The sequence below is a fragment of the Buceros rhinoceros genome, unplaced genomic scaffold (genome assembly GCF_000710305.1).
Source record: "Buceros rhinoceros silvestris isolate BGI_N320 unplaced genomic scaffold, ASM71030v1 scaffold23645, whole genome shotgun sequence".
Lineage (NCBI taxonomy): Eukaryota > Metazoa > Chordata > Aves > Bucerotiformes > Bucerotidae > Buceros > Buceros rhinoceros.
The window spans coordinates 11,868-14,227 of record NW_010411684.1 but is presented as its reverse complement, the minus strand read 5'-3'; the positions used below and the strand labels follow the sequence as shown (position 1 = coordinate 14,227).

At 57.2% G+C, this 2,360-nt stretch overlaps 1 protein-coding gene across 1 annotated transcript in view; it reads right to left on the bottom strand.

Annotated features, from left to right (window-relative positions):
- Nucleotides 1–2,360, bottom strand: part of NUP160 (nucleoporin 160kDa) — a gene marked incomplete at both ends in the record, with an annotated part of 27,462 nt that overhangs the window by 13,701 nt on the left and 11,401 nt on the right. Inside the window, 3 exon segments of the mRNA XM_010136098.1 lie at nucleotides 413–483; nucleotides 795–928; nucleotides 2,067–2,238. Coding sequence (XP_010134400.1) covers nucleotides 413–483; nucleotides 795–928; nucleotides 2,067–2,238 — 377 coding nt within the window.

Here is a 2,360-nt window from a genome sequence, read left to right as displayed (position 1 = left end):
CCCCACCCCCCCTGGCTCCACCCTCCTGTCAGGGAGTTCTCAGAGCCAGAAGGTCTCCCCGGAGCCTCCTTTGCTCCAGGCTCAGCCCCTCCAGCTCCCTCAGCCGCTCCTCACAAGTTCTCCAGACCCTCAATGTCCCTCTTGGAGCAAGGAAGGATTTCTACATTCTCTCGCTCCCCTGAGCTGCTGCCCCTGGTCACTGTGGGCTAAAGGCGAGCGAGCAGAGTGGTCTGACCCACTACAGCCACTGAAACGTGAGAGGTGGATACTGCTGGGGTCAGAATCAACAACTCTTTGGCTGAGCGAGGCCTTCCCATTCTCCTCAGGCTGAGGATAAAACCCGGTGGCAGAGACAGAGCTCACGAGGTGTAAACAATAGACCCCAGGTGCTGGTGACCTGTGGATGCCTTACCCAGTTTGTGGGGGGTCAGAGCAGTGGTGTCTGCCAACTCCAACACGGAGAGATGCTGCAGGTTAGATTCCCTAGAGAAGAGAAAAGCCGTCAGCGAAGAGACAACAAAACGCCTCCTGCTTTAATTGTGCTCATTGTTCAACTTGAAGGGCTCCTACGGCTGAAAAAGGCAACAGAACGGCGAGACCTCGCATGGCAGAACTAGCACGAGGCAAAGAGTCAGCTCAAAGTGTGGAATGGGAAAAAACCCTCCCTGGCACAACCTGCCTCCTGGAATGACACTCCCCAGCAACCACCAGCTCTCCCCAGCAGGAAGAGCAGTTCAGGGGGGTTGGCAGGAGGCCACCATCACTCAGACAGAAGGGGCACAGCCGAGACTTACAGCGTGTCGACGGGGACATCTGAGGCCAGGCACTGGCTCGCCCACTGGATCAGGTAGTAGGAGAGCAGCAGGGGAGAGGTGCGGTGCAGCAGGTCCTGCTGAGACTGGAAGAGCTGGCCCCCTCCCAAAACCATCTGCAAGGAAACCACAGGGGTTGGCACAGCCAGAGCCGAGCCCAGAGAGCCATGGCAGGACGAGGGCAGGGAGGTTTGTATCAGGCTCAGCATGAACACCGCGGTGGTCAATAACCCAGCAGTTAACTCAGCCCGCCCAGGAGACCAGCAGGACTCTTGCACGTGCCAGAACAACCCAGTTACAACTAGCAGCATCACCTCAGACTCTTAGTTAAGTATAGTTAATGACAGTTAATTATTCTGGTGGCCCAGACCCTTGGGGAACGTTACACCAGCACTCTGGGCACACCAACACCTGCTGACGTCAGGGACATCAACAAAAAGGTGCTTTGTGCTGCTGCAACAATGTCACCGAGAGTGAAATCCCACCCTCGGGGCCCAGCCCTGTGTCCCCCTACGCTCCAGCCAAGGGCAGCATGGCCAGGTGACACGGTGGGGGACAACCAACGAATGCTTGTGAAGGACACCAGCACATCAAGGTGGCAAAGCAGCAGGTCACACATCTCGGGAGAGCCCGACTGCCCAAGGGCACCTTGTGACAGGCTTTAGATACTCCTGGGGCAACCGATTCCAGAAGAAGATTTCTTTTCAATCAAGAAAGTACATCAGTAACATTTCTGAGGAAATAATGTTGGTGTAAACACCACTTCCCTTGTCCAAGGGCTTGTTCCGCACCCCTGCATCCCCCTAACCACCGGCACCAGCTCAGGTGGCCAACAGGACAGACCCCACACAGGACCAAAAACCCAGCTGCCATGCTGGTGGCTGGAGCCGAGGTGGAAACCATGACCTCTGGATCAATGCTGCCACCGCGACACCAAGGCTGGAGGACAGGGCGCGGGGAATAGAGGGGAGACCAGTACGAGCTTGGTTTCAGGTGAGGGAGCTGCAAACAATGCCCTCCTCCTCCTGCAACAGGAGGTTTGATTCCTGCTTCCTGGGTGCTCCATGAGGAAAAGAGGGAGCTGGGGTGCGCTTAGGACAACAAAAGAGAAGGGAGCTTTGCCCAAGCCTGGGACTAGTTCAAACAGCCTCCAGTGCTCTGTGGGAAGAGACGGAGCTCAGAGCCTGGCACCTGCAGAGCCCTGCATTGGGAAGTTCAAAGCGTGCAGCAGTAGCTCCCAGGGCTGTTGCTCACCGGATCTCGGAGCCGCAGCAGCAGCTGCTGGAGGATCAGCAGGTCCCGACAGATCAGGAAACGGATCGCAGCAACCCTATACACCCCGCAGCACACCACGCCGACAGCCGTCCCGCTGCCGTACAGCTGGGAGAGGTTCAGGCGCATACTTAGGTGATGAGCTGAAAGATAAAAATCGCCGGGATAAGGGGAGGAACCGGATGGACGAGACCAGGAGCTGAGCCACCGGCCCGAGCTTTCCCAGAATGACTGCCCTGCTGTGGAGCTTTCACCTCTGTCTGTGTCGGCGTCAGT